This window comes from Pseudorasbora parva, chromosome 6 (genome assembly GCF_024679245.1).
Source record: "Pseudorasbora parva isolate DD20220531a chromosome 6, ASM2467924v1, whole genome shotgun sequence".
NCBI classification, from domain to species: Eukaryota; Metazoa; Chordata; class Actinopteri; order Cypriniformes; family Gobionidae; genus Pseudorasbora; species Pseudorasbora parva.
Window position 1 is genome coordinate 33,432,056 of NC_090177.1, and position 20,409 is coordinate 33,452,464.

A 20,409-nucleotide genomic window follows, 5' to 3' on the forward strand; every position below is an offset into this window, starting at 1 on the left:
CTTTTTGTTGTTCAAACTGGGTTGGAGTGATTGGAAGTTTGCATCCCAGTGATGTGATTTCATTACAGGAACAAAAGGAATGACGATATAATATTTAATTATGGTGGTTTGTGTTTGATTGTCTTAAAGGTCTGTTTCCATCAGAGTTCAGAAAGTGTTCCTTTTTTTGTCACATAATTATGCTGAAATTCTTTAAAGTGCCTTGAAACGCGCCGCATTATTCAGCGTGTTGACGTAATTTCCCCTGAAACGGCTTCAGCTGTTAGCAGCTCCTCCCCTTTTTTGAAACGGCCAATAGCGTTTCGTTAATATACAGTTTGACTAGATCGCAAGATTGGACCTTTCTCTGTTTAGTAAAGCCAGTTTTCTCTAACACTGTTTATCATCATAATCTCCTCCATATCGCTTTTGAAATCCAGCATTCTGTGCAGAATTCAAATGGGTCGATTTGTTTGTTGTCAGCGCAGACTCACGCATTATGATCCGCGCTGCGCTCTCGTGTCTGAAGTCTAAATTTAGACCAGAGCCACTGGGGTGTGTGCGCTGAGGCGGTGAAAACGGACTTTATTCGCCTCAAATGAAAGCATATTTACACTGAATTGTTTCCTATCATATATATAGTGTGCTATGTGCCTTTCACCATGTAGATATTAGTAAATGTGTTAAAAACGGACCGATTTCAGCCGCAGCTTCAGGGGGCGGGCTTTAGATTCTAGAGCGCATTTTGATTGGACAGAAGATTTGACGAGAAAGTGAAGTCTGCGATGATGTCACCAAAATCTGAGATTCGTTTTAACGGAAGTGGGAGACTGTAAATTTTGAATGCTTTTATCTCCTAAATGCAAATTTTGTCATAGTTTTGGAACATACCAGCTTATTCATAACTTTAAGGCTAAAACTGTCATACTAAAAGCTACAAAACTTAAATTTTGATTTCAGTGGACCTTTAAATAATTTGGTCACACTTTATATTAGGTGTATTTAACTACTATTAACATATATATATAAAAAAACATGTTAGGTGTGATGTACTTATTGTGCAATTGTTCATTATTTCTTCATCAATTAAGCAGGTAAAAGGTTTTGGAGTTGATTCGGTGTTTGCATTTGGAATCTACTGCTGTGAATCCACATCATGCGTTCAAAAGAGCTCTCCATGCAAGTCAAACAGGCCATCATTAGTCTTCAAAAACAAAAAAAGTCCATCAGAGAGATGATAGCAGGAACGTTAGAAATGGCCAAATCAACAGTTTGATTCATTTTAAGTAAAAAAGAATGCACCGGTGAGCTTAGCAACATTAAAAACATTGGCCTGGACATCACATGGAAGAAAACAGTGGTAGATGTACTTTAACAACATCCAGAAAAATAAAGGACCGTCTCCAGGAGGTAGGCGTGTCATTATCAAAGTCTACAATCAAGAGAAGACTCCACGAGAGCAAATACGGAGGGTTCTCCAAAAGGTGCAAACCATTCATAAGCCTCAAGAATAGAAAGGCCAGATTACACTTTGCCAAAAAAAAAAAAAAAAAAACAGCTAAAAAAAAAACTGACCAGTTCTGGAAAAGCATTCTTTGGACGGATGAAAGATCAACCTGTACCAGAATGACGGGAAGAAAAAATTATGGAAAAGGCTTGGAACAGCTCATGATCCGAAGCATGATCTCAACGTCATCTGAAAACCATGCTGGAGGCAGTGTGATGGCATGGGCATGCATGGCTTCGGCTGGAGCACTGGTGTTTATTGATGATGATGATGATGATAATAATAATAATGCATTCGATTTATATAGCGCTTTTCAAGGCACTCAAAGCGCTTTACATAGAAGGGGGGAATCTCCTCAACCATCACCAATGTGCAGCATCCACCTGGATGATGCGACGGCAGCCATATTGCGCCAGAACGCCCACCGCACACCAGCTGATTGGTGGAGAGGAGACAGAGTGATTAAGCCAATCAGGATATGGGGATTATATAGGAGGCCATGAAGGACAGGGGCCAGTGAGTGATGTGACAGAAGATAGAAGCAGCCGGATGAATTCTGAAGTGTATAGGAATATACTTTCTGCCCAGATTAACCCAAATGCAGCTAAACTGATTGGACGGCGCTTCGCGGTACAGATGGACAATGATCCAAAACACACTGCAAAAGCAACACAGGAGTTTTTAAGGAAAATAAATGGAATATTCTGCAATGGCCGAGTCAATCACCTGATCTCAACCCGATCGAGCATTCATTTCACTTGCTGAAGGCAAAACTAAAGGCAGAAAGAGCCAAGAACAAACAAGACCTGAAGACAGCTGCAGTTAGAGCCTGGCAAAACATCAGAACGGAGGAAACCCAGTCTTTGGTCATGTCCATGGGTTCCAGACATTGCCTGCAAAGGATTCTCAACAAAATATTAAAAATTAGCATTTTTATTTATGATTATATTCATTTGTCCAATTACATTTGAGCCATAAAAATGGGGAAACTGTGTAAAAAAATGGTTGCAGTTCCTAAAATGTTTACCTGATAATTTTGTTCAACCCCTTGAATTAAAGCTGAATGTCTGCACTTCAGATTCATCTTGGTTGTTTCAAGAGTGTAAAAATGATGCCTGTGTCCAAATATATATGAATCTAACTGTATGCTTTGTATTGTTACAATGTCGGTAGTATTTGTAAATAAAAATTGATTACTAATTCTGTGTTTCTTGAACAGCAAAAAATGTATATCTTAACAGCTGCTCCAGGGCTTTTGTGAGAACTGCATATTGTACTTCTGCATTTTTGTATCTCGCCCACTGACAGTCGGATTGACAGAGGGTTATTAACAAAACAGTTATTGTAAAGGTAGGGTTCACAAAAAAAAAAAAAAAAATTGTCTACTCTTTAAACAGAATTATGGTAAAAAGGGAACACTATGGCAACAGCTTTAATTCTTACCTGTACTTCGGGAGGTTGACTGAACTTATAGAACAGATTCTTTCAGTTTTCTCCTCCGTTTGGCCTAAAACACTGTGTTCGTCCTAGGGCTGCACGTTTTCAAGTTTTTCATTAACCGTTAACCGAGGCCCTTAGCGGTTAATACTCGGTTAACCATAGTGTGCGTCAGGGTTATTTTTAGTTTATTAATTTGACGACCACCATCTCCGTAGTGAACAAGCCTATAGAGAGAAATGCACATCATGGATTACATAATCAGAGAGTAGCCTATTTCTTTTCGTTTTAAATTGTTAAAAGACATTTCAAGTTTCTTAAGATCTATTTCATGTCTGCGAGGCGTACGCTGAGTTTCGTTAAATTAGGATGAGATGCGCTCCAGTTCACGAGCAATGCGAGTGGCCGCCTGCACGATTAGAGCATGTAACGTTAGTAAAATATGCAGCCGAGAATGATTCCCACAGACTCAGCGTTTGACTCGCGCGGCTGATGAGCCTCTCCCGGCAGAGAGTTCAAGCATCTGTGGACTCGTCCCTTCAGCTCTGGCCATCTTGCTTTCAGTCCGCGATTAGCTTTTTTGTTTTCTTCATTACAGTTAAAGTAACGTCTGCTTTTCTCTAGTCATTCACAAGTTTCTCACTTCAAACTTTCTTTCTTCTGATCCGTTATGAACAGCGCGCGCGGCTCGCGCTCTGCTTCTGCCCTAATGCGACTTTTAGTCCAGTGCGACGTATGTTATTTTCCTCTTCATGACGCATATTTTGACTGATGCGACTCATACTCCGGAGCAACTTATAGCCTGAAAAATGCGGTAAGCACTGCATTGCAATACTTGCATTTCGCCCCGTCACTCTCATTTTTAAAGTGCTCCCACGCTTTCTTTGCCCGCTTAGAAAGCTGGTCATGACTTCTTCTTGTGGATACTACCCTAACCCTATGGATACTACAAATGTCTGGGAGCGCTCTGGCGGTCTATAGGGGTGCAAACATATATTACAACTAAATTCAAGGCACGTCATTGACGCCACTTAACCGAGCAAAATGTTTCACTCGGTTACGCAATTTTTAACGGTTAATCGGTCAATCGGTTAACCATGGACACCCCTAGTTCGTCCAGTTTGAAATGCTGACCACAAACACTTTGCAGCCTTTAGTCACTGCCTACAATGCGCTGGAACCTTCTCTGGAAACCAAAAAAATAACCCACTCCCGCTAAATGGTTTCTATTTAAAATCTTGCTCCCGGGAGTAATAATAAAGTCAACACCATTATGACTAAACGTTTACTAATAAGTATTTTCCTACTAAGCAAGGTGATATTTGACTCTGGTCAAGCGTATCCATAGCAGACTGGTGGGAGTGGCCTTGGACGGCAACATGCTCAGTGCATTATGGGTGTTAAGGTTTTTTTAATTTATTTTTACCTCCAACAAACGTTTTTCTTCTTCTCTAGTGGTAGATAGAAAAGCCAATTTTGTATCAAATTATTACAATTTTAGTACATAGTAGTTAAAGACAGTTAATATAAACTGCCACCAATATTTTTTTCACGTTAATCTACTCTCCATTCACCATAATGACAAAGTTAAAGATAGCTGATAATTAAAAAACTGAAATATCACATTGACTCAACTATTCAGACCCTTTGCTATGACATTTAAAATGGTGCATCCTATTTCTCTGGATTATCTTTGAGCGTCAGGTGCTTATCTCGGTGTAGCTCAATTGTTGCATGACGCTAATGATCTAAGATGACCTATTTCAGAAACCTATTTTGTTTTGCGTTTTTGTTGAATTGCAAAGGACACAGACACAGTCTGATGTAAACTAGGCCAAGTTTACCTCACTTGTAGATTGATTTTTGTGGGACGATGCGGTGATGACGCTGTTATATCGAACAGTAAATATGTGAATGACATTGGTATTTGTCCATACTTTGACAATATCTAAAGTGGAATAATCTACAGTGAGGAAAATTTGAACACCCTGCTAATTTGCAAGTTCTCCCACTTAGAAATCATGGAGGGGTCTGAAATTGTCATCGCAGGTACATGTCCACTGTGAGAGACACAATCTAAGAAAATCTATCCAGAAATCACAATGTATTTAATGCACAACTATTTATTTGTGTGATACAGCTTCAACTATATTTGTACACCTGAGAAAATCAATGTTAATATTTGGTACAGTAGCTTTTGTTTGCAATTGAAAAGGTCAACGTTTCCTGTAGTTTCACCAGGTTTGCACACACTGCAGGAGGGATTTTGGCCCACTCCTCCACACAGATCTTCTCTAGATCAGTCAGGTTTCTGGCCTGTCGCTGAGAAACTCGGAGTTTGAGCTCCCTTCAAAGATTCTCTATTGGGTTTAGGTCTGGAGACTGGCTAGGCCACGCCAGAACCTTGATATGTTTCTTACAGAGCCACTCCTTGGTTATCCTGGCTGTGTGCTTCGGGTAATTATGTTGGAAGACCCAGCCTCGACCCATCTTCAATGCTCTAACTGAGGGAAGAAGGTTGCTCCCCAAAATCTTGCAATACATGGCTCCGCTCATCCTCTCCTTAATACAGTGCAGTCGCCCTGTCCCATGTGCAGAAAAACACCCCCAAAGCATGATGCTACCACCCCCATGCTTCACAGTAGGGATGGTGTTCTTGGGATGGTACTCATCATTCTTCTTCCTCCAAACACGTTTAGTGGAATTATGACCAAAAAGTTTTTGACCAAAAAAATTGTCTCATCTGACCACATGACTTTCTCCCATGACTCCTCTGGATCATCCATATTTAAATGATCCAGTGTACAATTTTGTCTTGTGTCTTTGGACAGAGGAAGAGGTTAGCTAGGAAGAAGTGGGACCGTGAGAGGACGGAGGAAAGTAGACAGGAATATAGGGTGATGCAGTGTGAGGTTAAGATAGAGGTGGCAAAGGCCAAACAGAAAGCTTATGAGAACATGTATGCAAGGTTAGATAGTAAGGAAGGTGAGAGGGATGTGTATCGGTTGGCAAGGCAGAGGGATAGAGATGGAAAGGATCTGCAGCAGGTTAGAGTGATTAAAGATAGAGAATGAAATGTTTTGACAGGTGACAGGAGGGTGAGGGAAAGATGGAAGGAGTACTTTGAGGAACTGATGAATGAGGAAAATTACAGGGAGAGAAGAGTTGTAGAGGCAAATATTTTTAACCTGCAAGTAGAAAGGATTAGCAAAGGTGAAGTTAGGAGAGCTTTGAAGAGGATGATAAGAGGAAAGGCAGTTGGTCCTGATGACATACCAGTGGAGGTATGGAAGTGTCTAGGAGAGATGGCAGTAGAGTGTTTAAATAGGTTGTTCAACAAGGTTTTAGAGTGAGAGGATGCCTGAGGAATGGAGAAGTGTTTTGATGCCGATTTTTAAGAACAAGGGAGATGTGCAGAGTTGTGGAAACTATAGAGGTATTAAGCTGATGAGCCATACAATGAAGTTGTGGGAAAGAGTAGTGGAAGCGAGGCTAAGGGGAGAAGTGGACATTTGTGAGCAGCAGTATGGTTTCATGCCAAGAAAGAGCACTACAGATGCATTCTTTGCTTTGAGAATGTTAATGGAGAAGTACAGATAGGGTCAGAAAGAGCTGCATTATGTCTTTGTAGATTTAGAGAAAGCATATGACAGGGTGCCAAGAGAGGAGCTGTGGTATTGAATGAGGAGGTCTGGAGTGGCAGAGAAGTATGTTAGAGTGGTCCAGGATATGTATGAGAGCAGTAGGACAGTGGTAAGGTGTGCCGGAGGTGAGACAGAGGACTTCACAGTGAAGGTGGGACTGCATCAAGGATCGGCTCTGAGCCCCTTCTTGTTTGCAGTGGTGATGGACAGGCTGACAGATGAGGTCAGACATGGACTATGATGTTTGCAGATGACATTGTGATCTGTAGTGAGAGCAGCGAGCAGGTGGAGGAAAGTCTAGAGAGGTGGAGGTTTGCTCTGGAGAGAAGAGGAATGAAGGTTAGTCGCAGCAAGACAGAATACATGTGTGTGAATGAGAGGGAACCAAGTTGAACAGTGAGGTTACAGGGAGAAGAGGTAAAGAAGGTGCAGGATTTTAAGTACTTAGGGTCAACAGTCCAGAGCAATGGGGAGTGTGGAAAAGAGGTGAAAAAGCATGTGCAGGCAGGTTGGAATGGGTGGAGAAAAGTGTCAGGTCTGTTGTGTGATAAAAGAGTACCAGCAAGAATGAAAGGAAAGGTGTACAGGACAGTAGTGAGACCAGCGATGTTGTTGTATGGTTTGGAGACAGTTGCACTGAGGAAAAGACAGGAGGAAGAGCTAGAGGTAGCAGAGCTGAAGATGTTGAGGTTCTCTTTGGGAGTGACGAGGATGGATAGGGTCAGGAATGAGTAACAGCACATGTGAGATGTTTTGGAGACAAAGGCTGAGATTGTTTGGACATGTTCAGAGGAGGGAGAGTGAATATATTGGTAAAAGGATGCTGAGGTTAGAGTGTCCTGTGTGCCAGGCAGAAGGTCAAGAGGAAGACCAAGAGGGGGTATATGTAGTGAAGGAGGACATGAAGGTAGTCTGTCTGAGAGAAGAGGATACAGAGGATAGGAATAGATGGAGGCAGATGATTCGCTGTGGCGACCCCTGAAGGGAACAGCGGAAAGAAGTTGTTGTCATCGTCGTCTTTGAACAGCTCTTTGGTCTTGGCCATGTTAGTAGTTGGATTCTTACTGATTGTATGGGGTGGACAGGTGTCTTTATGCAGCTAACGACCTCAAACAGGTGCATCTGATTTAGGATAATAAATGGAGTGGAGGTGGACATTTTAAAGGCAGACTAACAGGTATTTGATAGACCGGTGTTCAAATACATATTTGCAGCTGTATCATACAAATAAATAGTTAAAAAATATATATTGGGATTTCTGGATATATATATTTTTTTAGATTATGTGTCTCACACGATGACAATTTCTGACCCCTCCATGATTTCTAAGTGGAGAACTTGCAAAATAGCAGGGTGTTCAAATACTTATTTTCCTCATTGTAAATGTGCCTATTGAATTAGAGGTCAGTTTTCTGTCCCTAATTAGATCAAATCTTTTTTTAGAATTGTGATTCTCTTTATACAAAGCACAGTTATACAATATTTTTTTTTAGATTTACTGCCGTTTAAACCGTAAATTCAACTCTTTCCCCGCCAGCGTTTATAAAAATAAAATATATACATAATCAAGCTGCCAGCGTTTGCCTGCCAGCATTTTTGATTATTTTCACAATTTCATGGCCCCCAAAATATTTTCTTGTAATATCTAAACATGCAATATATCAAAAGAAAAAACAGACCCTCTGCTTTAAATAAAATTAATTTTATTTATAAAATATAATCGTTAATCGAAATATGAATATGGGTAAATTTAATAAGAAATCTGTTATTTTTATTCAGTATATTACATTAGGCAGTTTTGATTTTAGATGCTGTTGAATATTGGTAATGCATATGAATACATATTATATCGCTTGTTTCTGCATCATCTTCATCTTTGTTTTGGTCAGGAGATCCAGTACTCTTTCAGAAGATGTCATAGTGTCTCATGCCTTTTCTTTTGTATTTAAATCTTTACGAGAAATCCCATGGGTCATTAAGAACTTTGTATGTGTTAAATGTAGTTTTACTTGTTTTACCCTGGGCAAAAAGCCATGTGTCTACTGTGAAACACAGTAGACATTAAATTATATGGAACTCATTTCCAGACCGTGCCCATGTGTGCAGTGTGAACGCTCAGATGTCAGTTTAGTTATTGCTTTCAGTCCAAATGTAATGATACCCTAGCTACCTGTCCAGTTCACGTCCTAAATCATGCGTTACTTTGGCAACACTATCAATGACAAAATGAATCCGTAGCAGTCAGGTGGTACAAGCCAGAGCTCTTTAAGTTGTTGAGACATGAAGTAATTTAACTCCGTCTCAGACTCTGCTGTGCTTGTGTCTGCTGGAGGAGATGTGGTTTTGAAGTGCTCTCTGAAGAGAGGGTTGGATCTCATGTTTTTAAATCTAGCTTGCTATTGCTAGCCTCTCTAAAATTACCTACCCTACCTTTAACTTAATGTTCTTCTAAAAGTGTTGGCAAATTTGCAGGTTGTGATATTGTGCCTAATTATGTCATTGTAGCACCTTGATTCAAGCCAGAAGTGCTATTGTATCCTAATGCTAAACCTCTGACGTTATCAAAGAGCAGAATGAATGTTCTTGAATACTTTATACCTGTAGGAAGGTGTCATCATATTTGCACTTTAAATTTCTATTGGAAACATCACCTCCTCATTGCTCAGCACAGTTCCCCAGCTTTGCAGCCAGGCAGCGCTCTCCGGACAGGAAAACCTGAGGAGGCTAAGCTCAGGATTAACCAACTCTGCACTGTGGACGGCAACCATTGCCCACACCAATACCTCGAATATATTCGCCTTTCACATTTGAAACACTTGAGAAACAATAGCGGAGACATTTGGACACATTCGTGCCATATGGAGTTATCCATTCCTATCACTATAGCAACAGCAGCTTGGATGTTACCACGTGTTCTGTTCACTTGCCGTTTTTACTTTTGGATGGATTTATCCACCTCTATTAATTACGTTTCTTTATAATCACCCTTATCAACTTCCACATTCACACTCTGAAACAAGCTGAGATTTGCAGAGCCCACCCCCTCCACCTGACCCTGTAAATCCAATTAGAGCTGCTTGAGTGCCCTCCATATCTACCACTCATTGCTCTCAAACACACTCTCCAGGCATTTATACGTCTGCTTTGCTTTGGGTCCCTCTCTTATCCTCTCATTTTAGCAACGTCGGCTTCTATTGAGGGGGGGGGGAAGACCTTTTATTTGTTATCGGTAGGTGTTTTCGAAGCAACGAGCTGCCCTGTTGTCTTCTCTCTCGGTTCTCTTGATCGCGACTGTCCCCTCCCTTACCTCCCACCACCGCCCCTCTCTCTGAGGAGAGTGAGAAGAGGGAACAGGAGAAAGCGTCTGTTCTGTAATCGCTGGATGAACCATGATGGCAGAGCTGGACATCAACCAGGTTTCTTGTGCAGTGACTGCCGTGGTGAGTGTTAACAGAAAAGAGTGTGTTTTATCTCCGAGTAGCCTGTTGCTTTCCCTCTGAAGCACCAGCGGGAACTTTGCAGACGGGAACTGTTCAAGCTCTCTCACGCCTGTGTATGAGTGTCGATGGAGTTTGAGTCGTGTCTGTCGTAGGTAGTGTGGGTGAACGATGGGCGTTATCTGCTTTTTGTCTGAGGGTTGTTCACGTGAGGGGTTTTCTTGCGCTTTCATGTGTCTGCAGTGTCAAAAGGAGGCCTTTGAGTGTTTTGTGTGTGTGTGAGAGAAACGGTGATTACTGTGAAGCATACTATATTCTGATGCAGTGTTCTTATATTTTAAAGATTAGAGCATGGTGCTAGCAATGGCTTCAATTGTCGGGGAATGTTAAAAATGTATAGATGTGATGTTAGCATTTGCCGAATACATAAATGTAAATAAATGTATATGCTTTGTGAAGTATAACATAATGAATAATGTTCCAGGTTTTTTCTGTAAAATAATTGTAACTGTTTGCTTTACCTTTTAAAGCAACTTTTTTGTTGGTGTCATCAGTCCCTCTTCTTCACCCCCATCCTTTATTTTAAATAATTGCTGTTGATTAGTAATGTGCTGCTTCTTACCAGCATACTGTCACTTGAGATGCAGCGTGGATAATCAAATAATGACACCAACTTTAATCAAATTTTGGTCATTTTACTGGCAAGCTGAAAGGAATACAATTAAACTATGCACGCTTCTCCAGTATCAATGTAATGTAATTTCCATTAATATAATGCATGATGCATGAAGGTTTTTATTTTATGTTTTATCTTACCTTTCTTTTCTTTTTTTAAATCAGTTTGAACCAAAAAAGATAACTTTTTTTTTTGTTGTTGAGAGAACTGAAATTGGTAATTACGAAATCAAAGACAAGGGTGTATTAACCTCCCCAACTTAATAACTGCTTTTCAATTCACATTTATTTCTATAGTGCTTTTCACAAAACAGATCATTTCAAAGCAGCTTTACTGACAATTCATGTTTCTACATTGCAATTTAGTAGTAGTTAATTTGTTATCAGAGGTGATTGTGTCCAAGTAATGTCCATATGTCCAGAAATGAACAGTTCTAAGATAATACAAATCATGCAGTTCATCATGTATTCATTCATTTAAAGCAATTATTACAAGTTCATAATGATTACAATATTTAGAAAAGGAGATCTATGTAAATGCTTGGATAGAGATGTTTTTAATCTAGATTTGACCCTTAAAGACCAAGACAGCCACCCGCACCTAAAAATAACTATCGCTCTAAAATGTTTAACAATTTTTAAACCGTTAATCCAATCTATATGCTGTAAACTGCACCATAAAGAGGAGAATCTCCGCTTTAAGTATTACATTTCTCGCGATTGATCATTCATAGGCTCTGTATTCAGCATGGATGCGTCATCAAAATATGCAGTATTGATTTGTCAAGGAAACGGTTGTTCCCCTGAGCCAAACAGAAATTATTTGTTGTTATCATTAGTCCCACCCCCCCTTGCCCAGATTCGTTGAAACTGTCATCAACTCAAGCAATAAACACAGTGTTTGGTCTTTGAACCACCAATCACGTTTCTCTGAATAATTAATGTGAAAGTGGGTGTGAATTTGTGTGCATGAAAACAAAGAGGAAAAAAAAAGAACAAGGAAATCATCAGGCCGTTTTTAGGATAGAGGAAACAGCGCTGTACAGATAAGTAAATTGTGTGAAAAAGACTGTGTTCTTTTTACACGAAAACATGAACTCATGTTATATTGCACACTGTAAACATAATCAAAGCTTCGAAAACACGCGAAGAACGGGACCTTTAATCTTTCAAATTTTTAGGACACATCTACATTGTCAGTAAATAAAGTACACCTGTTTTCACTCAAAAACCTAAAAACGCCTAGAATAATGTTATAATAAATGGCTATAACTTGCTATGGGATTGTTACATGTTGACAACATTTTATCTGGAAGTCTAACTTTCTAAACTAAAAATCCAAACTTCATGAATTTATGTTGGTGTTCATAGTAAAAATACCAAATTTTTGCTGCTGTGTTTCTTGAAATTATATTAAAGGTGCCCTAGAATGAGTTGAAACAATATGTTAAATTGTTCTCTGATATCTAAATAGAGGGTATGTGGCTTATTTAAGGGCAAAAATTGTCCAGATACAGTTTTACAGGTCCATTTACAACCCTATAAATTGTCCCTAGGATGTAATGCTCTGTTTTTGCCTTATTTGGAAGAGTGATGAATATTAATGTTGAGCTCTGCTCTGATTGGGTTATTTCAGCAGCTCAGAGCAGTTCAGCTTTTCAGTGAAGCGGCTCATGAGTCCGGACTTTCCTGACAGAACACAGACTGACTGAATGACACTTTAAGCAAAACTGCAGCTTACTTGTTTATTGGTGTTTTCAGATCATCCACGCGCGAGAAAGATTTAGTAATTTAATCCCCCAAACAGCTTTCCTGTGAAAAAAAAAAACCCTGTATTTTATCCGGTGTTTTACCTAAACATGTCAAATCTGGCAACCATATGCACATTTAACTTATATGGTGGAAAAGGTGACGTTTGCTAGAAGGATCGAGTGAAATTTATCTACGGTTGTATTTTGTAATACAAAATAATATTACCCTTTGTCATTAGACACAATATTTCGTTTTTTATGGTACTTGGTGTTTCCTATTGTTACTGTACTAGCATCTTGCGTCATCTACAATGCGGTCTCACTAAGAAACTTCAATTTAATCAGAAATTGTTTAAACAGCTAGTCAATAAGTGGATAAATCACTACTTACTGCTTGCAGGAATGTTGCCCCTTAAGACGCTGAACGAAGCTTGCTTAAAATGGGCCGAACAAACTAACGATTTGTTTTGGTTATCCCTGTCACGATAACAAATTTTGCTGAACGATAAATTGGCCAAGAAATTATTGCGATAAACGATAATGTCGTTCTGAGACCATTTTCATCGAAAATAATGATAATGGTATAATAATGCAGGTAAATTTTTTCAAAGATCAAAAAACTTTTATTTCTAAAGACTAACACTGAAAACGGAAAACATTTAAAATATCAGTAAATAAATCATTAATCAATAAATGAACAAAAGTAGCCTGGAAATCTAGACGCACCCTAGCGGCAGCAAATTTAATTTGCCCGCAAGTGTCGTCTAGGCACTCTCAATACCCTTCTGAGCTGTATTCCTCAGAAACTTGTCGGGCCAATCACATCGTGTATAGAGTCGGTGGATGGGGCCATAATGACGACGGCCGAGTTGCGTTTGCGTGCTTCTAGTAAACACAGAAACTGGCGAATGGCGACGGTCTTTCGAATCAGCTCTGACCGCGACTCTGGAACAAAGAGCGGCACTGAAGTCATTCTTAAAAAGGGAAGATGTGTTCGGAGTTTAGCCGACCGGATACGGTGAATGTTTAATCAGTCAACGAGCTCTGCTTCACCTTCGTTGCTCTGGTTGGTGTAGCGCTATCCTATCGCGTGCAGAGGGAGTTTGAAAGACAACCGTTTATCCCGCCCCTCGGATTGAGCCCTGTCTATGGTGAGTTTCCAGACCAAACATCTTGATGTGGCTCTGGCTTGTCAGGCTAGAACAAAAGACCAAAAACAATAAATAAAATGGATGAAAACTGCAATAGATGAGGTGCATATTAGGGGTGGCACGGTTCACAAAACCCACAGTTCGGTTCTGTACGGTACTAGTTTTTGTTTTTTTAACACTCCAGAAATTTACTTTAGCATGTGATATATAACTTAATTATAAACAGTTTAGGATACAGCATTAAAAATGTTATATCTTGTAATCATGCTCAAACAACTTGACTTGACCATCTCTGAGGAAAGCTAGGTGAGATTTTGATACAGAAAGAGAGAAGACATTGATGACATGCTTTTCATTTATTTGGCAAAAAAAGGAGAATGTGTATTGTCATCGCTACAGTACCTTATGTGCCTTTTTTAGGACACAAAGATTGAACTGAAGAATGTACTTGCATTTATCAAACTGTCAACTTCAGTGTAGCTTTAAGCCTCATTTATACTCGTTTATATGCGCGTCCACACGAGCGCGAGGGTGCGTGCGGCAAAAACAACGTTAACGTGGAGTGCACGAGACCCCATTTAGCTTGGAGCTGTGCACGTCAAATTTTGTAACTTTGCATGCAGCTCCGCAACCGAAGAAGCACGAGCTCCAGGAGAAGCTGTCCGAGCATGACGTCTCATCACGCCGGCAGCCGGTATGCGCGTCGAGTATAAACATTTCCCCAAACGATCGGCGTGCGTGCGCCCTCAGTCAATGAGAGAGACGAGGAAAACAAACAAGCATGCAAATGGAAATGATCACGGCCAGAAAAATGATCTAGCTCATTTTTTTAATCGTGCGATTAATTTATTTATTGACGATCACGACAGACCTAGTTGTGGTATCCGATTATAATAAACCTCAACCATGACTGTTGACATATGACAACAGTCCCCTGCACAGCCTAAACCAGCTGTTTTTGCTATCCTCAAGTGTCGTTTGATGATTCGGCTCTTTCATTTCTGCCTGACAATTAACATGTTTGGAGAGATGCAAATGTTGGGGGGGTGCATATAAATGATCCCCAACGCTTGCGTCACGCTTGGGTTTATGTTGAGAAGAACTTTTTTTCCGTGGAGTTTTTGATTTACATAAGAAGTAGGCAACGATGTTTGAGACTCACAGTATGTGATGTCCATGTACTGAACTCTTATTATTTCACTATGGCAAGATTAATTAAATTTTTCATTCTAGGGTACCTTTAATTTAATCCATTCTTGTAACTACTCATTATAATGCTGTTTGCACATTACACTCCTGCACTTCTGTTATCCACGTATTTATTTTTATAGTCTCCAGTTTACTTTATCTCACTTATTTTCTTCCACATCTCTTATTTCTTTTACTTGATTTATTCATAAATCTACATATGTGTATATATATAGCACCTTTATCCTATTCCTATTTTATAATTTATTGTGCTTTTTTTGTTAATTGTTATTTGCTGTCCATGGAGCGGACCTGTTTACATTTCACTGCCGGTTGTATTCTGTATAACTGTGTATGTGACAAATAAAACTCTTGAATCTCTTGAATCTTGAAATCTTAGAATAAATAAATGTAAAATTGGGACTTGAAGTGAGCTAGATGGAAACTTCAGGTTATCCTGTTAAAACGATATATGGCACTTGATGCTAACTGCTAGAGTAAGTGAGGAAAAACAAAGAAAAGTAGAGGCACATCAGGCGCCCCAAGGGTTCTAGGGTGTGTCTGAGCTCCAAACATTAGCAGGATGGCTATTCCAGAGTCACACTATTCCAAATGTGAACACACTTTCCCTCCTTTAGTGAAATTAGATCTCCATTCCTAGGTATGTAGAGGAAATTCATTTTCATTAGGCCTTAGTAGGCCTCACCAGGCCTTAGCTGCAGTATAAGCTGGCCTTAGCTGAGCACGAAGAAACCAAGGTATGCCGCTTGTAAGAAACATCAAAGCGTGAGAAACAGGAGATGTTACATTAGTTGTAAGGGAAAATGGGTGAGAAGCGCTGGGAAACTCATGTACTGGGAAGGCGGGGAAGGCCCACAGACAAATATGATACATTGTTTATATATAATTGTGGAAAAAACCAGGAGGTGACTGTAAAAAGAATGGTGCCTAATGGATGAGAGAGAGAAACTAGTGGCAGTTGGCCACCATTACAAAGAAGACTAGATAAGTTTATGAATAGAGCAACTGTGGCAAAAAGTGTGGCGAGTAATGCACCTCCCATGAAACCTTGAGCTAGAACTGTATAAAAGTGTGAGCTGAGGAAGAGATGGTCAGATGTTCAGCTGGCATCTCACTTTGTTGTTCATACAATAAAAAACACAATGTGTAAAACACAATGCTCATTACTGTCACTTTTGACCCAACCGTCCAATCACTGTGGAGGAGAGGCGGGACAAATAAAACACCGACCAACTGCCACATTCTGCTTGTACAACGTCAACAGACGACAACAACCATAACAATGGAACAAATTAATTTAAAACAAGGGCTATAGCACATTCTTTACATTTGTATCCATTTTTTTTTTTTTTATATAGAAATAGTACAGAAACAAACTATTTGTGAAATGAGATGCTAGTTATACTTCTGTGGATATTCTGTATCCTTGCAAAAACATACTAAACAAACACTGCTCTGCCAAAACGCTCTCAAGTGCCCACAACAAGGCATTTTCAGCTGGTTAAAATCGCTTTGGTGGACATGCAGCCTAACTGTAGCTTGTTTATTGAGAATGCAGGACAACCAGCTTATGAAGCATTAAAGTAATCCAGACTACATCTCATGAATGCATGAACTAGCTTTTCTGCATCAGAAACAGATAACCTGCAAGATTTTCTTTCTTCTGCTGAACACAAAAGAATGTCAGTAGCGAGCAGTTGATGGACCCCATTGACTTGTATAGTGGGTTTTTTTTTCCTTCCTATTATGGAAGTCAGTTGGGTCCGTCAACTGTCAGCTAACCAACACTTTTTAAAATCTTTTCTTTTGGTTTCAGCAGAAAGAAATTCGTACAGTTTTGGAACAACATGAGGGTTTTTCATTTTTTTGACAGAATTTTCCTTTTTGGGTGAATCTCCTTAAAGGAACTGTATGTAAGAAATGTATTTCAATGTCCCTGATATGTCACTGGACATGTTGTGTTTTGGCCTGAAGCTCCACCCTCCACCTATCGACCAATCACAAAGTCAGTAGTATTTCTAGATCTGCTCTATTTACCAAAACTGCAGCTACAAACGTTCCTGCTGGACCCTGAAATATATCTGGCTACCTCGAGTCAGGAGGGAGGGGGAGAGGGGATACACCACTATACAGTGATTGCAGTACCATTTTTGGCCACAATCTTACATACGCATATTTAACGCATGTCCCCAAACACCAGTGCAATTTTGTAGCTGATCTAAGAGGTTGTCATGATGTGTGGTGTCTGTCTCGGCTGTTTGCAGACAAGTGATGAGAGACAGGTACTTGTGTTTGGATGAGATTTGGGCTTTTTCTACAACAAAATCCAACACTGACAGCTGTCCAAGCTCTTTATAACCTTGTTCTCTTACTTCCATCTTCTAGAGCGCTGTTGTCTTTGGCAGATCCCTGACACATTCCTGATCTGCCCTTAGGCAAAACCGCATCTACATTCCTGGGCTTAAAAATAATATAAGACAAGTAAAAAATAAATATTTAGTGCAGTATATAAATATTTCTGCATTATTCTTAATATTCAATATCCTGTACTGAATTAGCTCACTAATATCTGCAGCTCCCCACAGAACAACACCTCTTCCTTCATGCTTCACTGTAGTACATGCATTAATTATTATATTTTCAAAGGCATCGCTCTGGGGCATCACCATGCAAATCGTGTTTCATTGATGCATCACTCCACACACCTCTGCTGAACCACTCCCATATTCCCATATTCTGTCTTTGATGCTTTTCCGACCTAGCTGTAGCTTTTTAAAGGAACTGTATGTAAGAAATGTATTTCAGTTGATCATAAAATGGCCCTGATATGTCACCAGACATTAATAAATTATGTTAATTTCAAATACTTATATCACTGACAACAGTAGTCTGGTATCCGGCCAGGATATTGTCGTTTAAAAGTTGTTGTTGCAGCCCACAACTGATGTTGTTGTCATGTTGTGTTTTGGCCTGAAGCTCCGCCCTCCACCATAACGACCAATCACAATGTCAGTAGTGTTTGGGCATTCAGGTTGCCAGATCCACTCTAGTTACCACAGCTGCAGATCTACAAACGCTCCTGCTGATCCTGCAGTATATCTGGCAACCTCGAGTCAGGGGGAGAGGGGATAGTGATTGCAGTACCAGTTTTGGCCACAATCTTACATGCATTTCCTTTAAGTAGTGCATTTGCTTGATCAATAATTTGTGGTTAAGACAATTAAAAGCTTGGTGTTTAGCCTTTTTCCCCCAGGAGTGTACCTTCAGCTTCATCCAAACCGCTTGCTTTATGATTTCTGTCGAGCTGCTGGTTGTTCACTGTTGTGATGTGATGTTGTCTTAGTTTCTAAGTCTTTTTGTTGCAATATGTTCTTGAAAAATAGCAAGTGACCATGCAACATGAGCAGTTATTTATGTGGCTGCTGTTTAAAGTACTTATGACTTGTAAAAGCATCCATTAATTAAAAACTATAATGTGTTATTGCATGTATACATTTGTCTATTTAAAATGAATGCTGTTCTTTTGAACTTTCTATCCATCAAAAAAAAAATCCAGTGACATAATAAGCAGCATAACTGTTTTCAACATTAATAATAATACCGTAATCAGAAATGTTTCTTTCTGAAAAGTCAGCTTTAATCAAAGCACGTATTACAGTTAATTACCTCTTTATCAGTATAAAAATGCAAAAAAGGTCTGCAGTCTAAAAATAGATGTATTAATTTAAAAAATAAAAATAGTGCAAATGTTTCGGCTATTTGGATGTCAGTGTCAAAATTCAGCTTTACTATCACTGGAATAAATAGCATTTTAAACTATACTCAAAAAGAGAACTATTATTGTAAATTGTAATTATATTTTTAATCTATTTTTTATCAAATAAAATAGCATTGTTTAGCATTTAAAGGCTTCATTAAAACATTTTTTTAAAAATCATACCAACCGCAAATTTTTTAATATGCATTCGGTGTACCACTAGACACACAAGTTATTATAAATATATTAACTATATAAACAGATAAAATGCATACATTAGCAATCAATTCAAAAGTTTTTTATTTTTTTATTTTAATAAAATGTTTTATTTCAGATGGACAAATAGCTGTGCACCACTTCTAAAAGAAACTGGGGGTCCACCAACTGTTGCAACGGCCGTTTCCATTGTACACAGCTTTGATTATAAAGGGGAGTGATCACATTTTGTCAGGTCACATGCTGCTCGTGTCCAGTGTAGAAACACTGCCAGTGTAGAAACACCTGTTTCTGAAGACTGTTTGAATTGTACATCAGTCACTTAACATGAGATGTCATGCAGAGCGATATGTGTGCACACTCAAACATAACCGCCTTGTCTATTTTTAAATCTGCTACCTTCAGTGGGTGCTGCTGTGGTTTGCTTCAGGTGTCAGCTGCTAGCATGATTTCTAGATCTCCTGCTTAAGACATCACTATCAGAGACATTGCCTGTGTCTGTTAACATCAACTATGAGAGAAATGATCTCTCCCTTCTCGCCTCGCAATGACGAGCGTGCCTGCACGTTATTACCTTCAGCTAAGGTTACTAAGGTCTTGTGTTTTTCTGTTAAGTGTGTTGGCATCAAAACAATGTCAGCCTCCTTTGGTGCGGCTCTGAGCTGCTTTTGGAGAACTGCAGGCAGATATATCCAGAATAATGAAACCTCACGCTGTGTGTGGAATGAGATTAGAGCTGGACCTGCTGCTCTGCTGTTCTTAGGAGTCCTTGAATTGTGCTGTTAGCCTCTCGCCATTCTTGTGGTTCAGGCCACATCCTGTTTGTGTGATCTTGTAGCTGAGGTGTCCATTTTGTCCGAGGCGGCAGTTTTTGTTTTGTTTATACTTTGACATATAATGCTGTGGTAGTTGTGGTGATGTGCTACAACAAACATCATCAACCGTGGGCCGAAACCTACACCACAATGAAACACAAGAGGGTGACTGACGTCGACCTTCGTTCTTTTGCAAACAAGCTTAAAAAAAAGCATAGGAGTTAACTGTCTCCGCCCAAAAGGCTTGCTGTGGTAGACTGTGTTACTGTGTTCAGCCATGCACTGATTGCATTACTTTGCAACCGCTGTACCACACCCACTGTCCTTTTGCTTTTTTATAGATATAAAACCATTGAGTTTAGTTGGACAACAGATGCTACATATTCAAACAGTACACATTTGCTTGGCTCCATACACCACAAACTGTTGGATTTCACTTATCACGCGATGAAAGTAGGGAGAGATGACAGACAAGATGATGGTAGAGGATTCGGATCCTTTTTCACTTTTATGCAGATGACACTGTCATGTGTTGTGGTGCACCTTCTCAACAGCATGGCTTTTGATGTAATCCAGTGCTTTATACACTAAAACTTGTTTAAAGTGCTGATAAAACCAAGCTCATTGTATTTTCAAGTTTGAGAAAGGTAGTAGATTATCTGATTCCTTTCCAGACTTTACAAGGTAATGTGATTGTTAGTTGAAAGAATATAAATATGCTATCTTGGCATCATTATTGATTATACATTACCTTTTGGCTCTCACGTAAGTTTAAGAAAAAAATTAAGATAATGCTTGGGTTTTATTTTAAAAACAAGTTTTGTTTTTCAA

At 39.4% G+C, this 20,409-nt stretch overlaps 1 protein-coding gene across 4 annotated transcripts in view; it reads left to right on the top strand.

Moving 5' to 3' along the window:
- Positions 1-20,409, top strand: part of ndrg3b (ndrg family member 3b) — a 103,020-nt gene that overhangs the window by 58,789 nt on the left and 23,822 nt on the right. The window contains exon 1 of one of the 4 annotated variants that reach the window (XM_067446726.1): positions 9,698-10,007. The exons of the other annotated variants lie outside the window; for them this stretch is intronic. Coding sequence (XP_067302827.1) covers positions 9,957-10,007 — 51 coding nt within the window. The 5' untranslated portion in view covers positions 9,698-9,956. Of the gene's footprint in view, positions 1-9,697; positions 10,008-20,409 lie in introns of those variants that run through there. 4 annotated transcript variants of the gene reach the window in all.